The following is a 5,078-nucleotide window of genomic DNA, read 5'->3' as shown; positions in this document are numbered from 1 at the left end:
ATTCCTGTTGCCGATATGTGAAGCAGCTGCCATGAGGAAGGTGGTAAAGGTGTATCAGGAATGGATTCAGCAAGAAGACAAGCCATTATTTATGAAAGAACCTGAGGAAATAATGCAGTGTACGACCGCAGATTGTGACGAAAGTGTTGACCACAATTCATCAGAGAAAGCAAAAGAAAGAGAAGAGGTAAAATATTGTTGGTTAATATTTGTGCATCTTTTTGGTGTGCTAGTAGACAGAGAAGTGACCTCCTCAACAGATGGCATGTGGTTTGTATGACAGATTATATATGTTGGGAAAAATCAATGGTAATTAAACAGTGCATGAACGGGCGACCAATTTGATCCATTATTTGTGGATTTTTAATGTGGTTTGTTCAATTTAAAATTTCATACAGTTTTATGAACTATTTTCAAGACGTGGATTATACAGAATGACAACCTTCAGCTGTGTAAAAATTACCTACAAATAAAAGGATGAGTAAAATAGTATTTACTTCATCCAGATGCTTTCAAATAATTGCTACAAACTTCTTAAAATACAGTTGTCTTTAAGATGCATCTTACTACCATTGTTTATTATTTAATAAGTATTAATACCATTTCCTTTAATATGAAACTAGAATACCTGTCTACAAATCTATGAGACTTTAAGAAAAAATGTTTTTCAGGAAAAAGCTATGAACTCCAGTCATGTTAGAAATTCAAATTGGGCAAGAAATGGCTGTTATGAAGATACTTTGCATAAGATGTCCGAAATTGATACTGAAGAGCAAAACATACGAGCTGGAGTGCAGTCAGTATTACAGGTATGACATAGACTTCATATCTAATTCTTATCCTAATAATAAAGCTCTTGCTATCAGTACACAAAAATTGGAGTATCATGCAATACTCCTGCAAGGGAATCGTTCAAAGCATCTCTGAATTTTTAGAATGATTTTAGATTTAAAAGGCATGATGATAAATAGTGTTAGAATAATGACAGTGTTTCACTGTATCTTTACTGACCTTAAGTAGGACAATGTATACCCAAATGCAGATAACACAGTAAAAAAAAGTTTTCATTTTGCATCAGGGCATGAATTCTGCTCTGCATCATATCTCAGAAAAAATAATTCTCATTTGAGTTCCACAGCTTCAAATTATTCTAATTAAGTGTTTAATGAAAACGCTTAGAAGCTCTTTTCTTTTAATCTATTAGTCACCACATAAAACATCCGACCTTGTCATTTTCCTAGTCTGAATAATAAGGTGAACAGGGGTATTTCGTGATCTTTATCTCAGTTACAGGTTGGACGAGTACAGGCACCACAACTCTGTGCTTCAGATACCCTTAAGGAATGGGAATATAGCAGAAGTTCCCTAAGAGAAGTTTTCTGTTTCTAGGAAATTTGGAGGGTAGGAGCTGTGTAAATGTTCAGCAAAATCCTTTACTGAAGTTGAGGATATAGAAAATTGCATGTGTGTAATTTTGAGGGTCTTTGAAATGCTCTTAAGTTCATATAAAACATGCTCACTTTATTTATAAAATGTGCAGGCATATGTATCTCACAGACACACCTATTTATATATACATATAGGTCTATCTGTGACTCTTCCCTCCGTAATAGCATTTTATCCAGAAGAAAACGGATTCTGAACAAAATCAAACAGGCCTGTGCGTTTGCCACTCTGCTGTGTGGAGTTCATGTGACCGAAGGTTCATTTGACCAGCAGATACCTTTTTTAGCCCAAAACAGAGTCATTGAGACCCAGTACCATGTCTGAATTCGTGAGGTTTCCCAACCTGAAACCACACTGACTTTTTCTGTGAATCAAGAATCCAGGGCTTCTGTCCTGAGTTTTCTTCCAATTTAACTTCTGCATAGATGTATTTCTGGGCACTTAGAGTAGGGTGGGTTCATTAGTTGCAGCTAGTGAATGTAAAATTGCACACTAATAGTTCTTAATTATTTAAATCCAAAGCTCTTCTAGAGGGAAATTAGAGCTGTAGAACCAGTGTTTTCCTGTACATGGGCAGTAAGAAAGAAAAATAAATTATTGGAAGTCTAGGGTTTACTGTGATTAAAATATTTCCTAAACTTACATAAAAATATAACAACACTTCAGTTGTAGCTCCTAGTAATTAGCTCCTAGGAGTAGCTCCTTCAGCCTTGTCATGCTGAAGCAAACCCTGTGCACCAGGACTCTTTCAAGTAGTTCAGCATATATTACACTAGTAAATTGCTGGCTTACAGGTGGACTTTTGTGCAGTTGACTTAGCTGGAATATTTTTGTCCATCATTAAAATAACTACATTGAGTAGTTTGTTGTACAATCTGTGAGAGCAAAAATATACAAACATGTTTTATAGGAAAAAAAATCCGTTTTATTCTCGCTTTATCATCACATCAAGCTGACTTATATTAAATACATACTTCTGAGTGCACACACAATCTTTTCTGTTGATCGTACGTTTTCTCTTCCTGGTTACTATCAACTGAATTGCTGAAAACTTCAAAGTGCTTCCAGCTCATAACTTCCACTCTTTTCTACCTACAGGTTTTTATAATAAATTCTTCAAATATATTTTTTCTTGAACCTGCCAATGAAATTAAAGCTCTGCTGGATGAACACACTGATATGTGTAAACGCATTCTTAATATCTACCGTCACATGGTAGTCCAAGTGACTATGGACAAGAAGACATGGTAAAATGCTGATGTTTTTGTCTCAGATTGTTAGATATCAAGATAAATGTGAAAATTTACTTGGCAGTAAACACAGTGGGGTGGTATTGACTATGTGAACTAAGTCAGTAAATACATGGACTTTAATGTGACAGACAACTTACCACAGGAGGAGACGTGATCTGCTCTGGTAAAGCCTGTAGTCAGCACCTACTCAGTTTGGGTCAGCTTAGTCCTCCGTGGAAAAAGAAGTAAGATACACAGATACAGGCTACTGTTCAGGAGCTACTGATGACTTTTTTCTAGGGCATTTTGCTCATGTGTCAGAGTGCTAAAATATGAATAACATACATGAAAATAAATTTCAAAATCCTCAGTTAAGCATGAATAACTATTATAGTCAGAGGTGGATTGTTCTTGTTCTGTAACTGTGCGGGAGTTCATGTACTGTTTAACTCTTGTTCCTTTCCAGTGCTTAAGGTCCCTAGCAGGTACACGGACCCCACTTTCAAATTAATTTATATTATTTCCCTCTCTCCTTTTAAATATCTGTCTCTAATGAGTTAGTATATTGCAAGGAAGCAGTAGCAAGAGAATTTATAACGGCTGGTTTACACCATTTTAACTTGTCTAGCATTCAGTCTGTCACTAGTAGAACTCTGGGTAAGTAGAGCTGGCATTACGTGTCACATGAGGCTCTTCTCTTGTGAGGAAAGGAGTCAGTTCAAGGCTTGCCACAGGGAAATTTGGGAGTGATAGTAGGAAACAGATCCCACTAGATTAATATTTTCTTTCCCTGTTATACATCACTGTAAAGAAATGATTCTGGACTGTGATGCCGAAGATTGTACCACACAAAGTAGCTGATGAAGTATGTTAATGTTAATGTAACATGGCCAAAACTTGTCTTTCATGCCAAAAAAAAAAAAAAGGTGAAAGCTCAGGTTGGAAATAGAAATAAAACTTTGCCTGTGATTTCAGGCTATTGAAGGTGATAGCACTTGAAAGAGGAATTCCTCACTCTCAAGTGTAGAAAAGAAGATTGGAGGAATTTCTTTTTCAAGAACTGAACTAGGCTGTTTATAATCACTGTGTTCTGTTTGGAATGTGCTTGAGCAAATCAAGCTTGGTTATTATATTTAAAAGTATCCTGGTCTATACAGAAGTATAACAAAACGGTGACTCTGAGTTTAATCCTGTTTTGCAGGGAACAGATGCTGCTCGTGCTGCTCAGGGTTACTGAATCTGTGCTGAAAATACCACCCCAAACTTTCTTGCAGTATCAAGGAAGAAAAACCTCTACATTAGCTGGAAGACTTGCAGGACCTCTTTTCCAGGCAATTAAACATGAATTTGCTTGAATTCTTCATCTTAATTTTGATCAAGGGATTAGATGCAACAGGCAATGTTGCGTGGTTTGTCCTCTTAAATCATTGATTGTGAATGGTGTAGGTTAAAGAAAGGGCTACTTTTTTCCCTATATTTAATAACACTGTGACAACAGCTTTTGGGATACTGTGAAATTAAAAATTTACCATCTTTTAGTTGAGTTGGGCTGCGTAATATGTGTGTTCCTGTACCAAAGTCTGAAGCCCATGTTAACATAATGTGTGATAATACATGAAAATTCTGTGTACGGGTGAGGAAAAGAGTGTCAGGACTACCCAGAAATGTCTGTAGCGATTAGAAGCTTCTTTTTGAGGAGTAGCGTTTGAATGTTGTTGTCTTACGTTAGGATCCCAACTTTTCTCACTTTTTTTCTTTTAGACTCTTATAGTAGCTTGGATCAAAGCGAATCTAAATGTGTACATCTCTCGAGAACTTTGGGATGACTTGCTGTCTGTAATGTCATCACTGACATACTGGGAAGAGCTGGCCACTGAGTGGTCACTGACAATGGAGACACTAACTAAAGTATTAGCTAGAAACTTGTATAGCCTGGACCTCAGTGACCTGCCATTGGATAAATTAAGTGAGCAGAAGCAGAAAAAACACAAAGGCAAAGGTAAGATGACACTGTATACACATAATTTGAATTTGAGCTGGGGTAGTGAGATGTTGGGCACAGCACAATTCTGGTCTAGCCTTTTTTGTAGGCAGCTTTTTAGAACCACTGCAAAATCCTCTACATTAAGATTCAATCCTGCAAATAGCTGTTGAATTTAACCTAAAATGTTACACTGTAGTGGGTTATGCCTTTCTCCTTTTATCAAAGCAATTAAATAGTTGAGTCCCAATCATAACTTCTTGAACTAAAAAAGTTTACATATCTGGTAAGAATTAGCCTGTTAGAGAGTGGCTATTGCAAGCACAATTGGAACAGTGATCCAGTGAATCTTGTTCAAAATGTAAGATGACCATAGGGTTTTTGGTTTTGTTTCTTCTTTTTTTTTTTTTTTTTTTTTT

The 5,078-nt window shown here is 36.4% G+C and overlaps 1 protein-coding gene across 1 annotated transcript in view; it reads left to right on the top strand.

The window, feature by feature from the left end:
• RALGAPA1 (Ral GTPase activating protein, alpha subunit 1 (catalytic)) overlaps window positions 1-5,078 on the top strand; it is a gene marked incomplete at its 5' end in the record, with an annotated part of 110,905 nt that overhangs the window by 16,876 nt on the left and 88,951 nt on the right. Inside the window, 5 exons of the mRNA XM_010133963.1 lie at window positions 1-187; window positions 672-809; window positions 2,545-2,693; window positions 3,880-4,009; window positions 4,440-4,677. Coding sequence (XP_010132265.1) covers window positions 1-187; window positions 672-809; window positions 2,545-2,693; window positions 3,880-4,009; window positions 4,440-4,677 — 842 coding nt within the window. The remainder of the gene's footprint in view (window positions 188-671; window positions 810-2,544; window positions 2,694-3,879; window positions 4,010-4,439; window positions 4,678-5,078) is intronic.

This window comes from Buceros rhinoceros, unplaced genomic scaffold (genome assembly GCF_000710305.1).
Source record: "Buceros rhinoceros silvestris isolate BGI_N320 unplaced genomic scaffold, ASM71030v1 scaffold33853, whole genome shotgun sequence".
NCBI classification, from domain to species: Eukaryota; Metazoa; Chordata; class Aves; order Bucerotiformes; family Bucerotidae; genus Buceros; species Buceros rhinoceros.
Note: the sequence above shows the minus strand (reverse complement) of the source record. Positions and strands in the feature narration are given on the sequence as shown.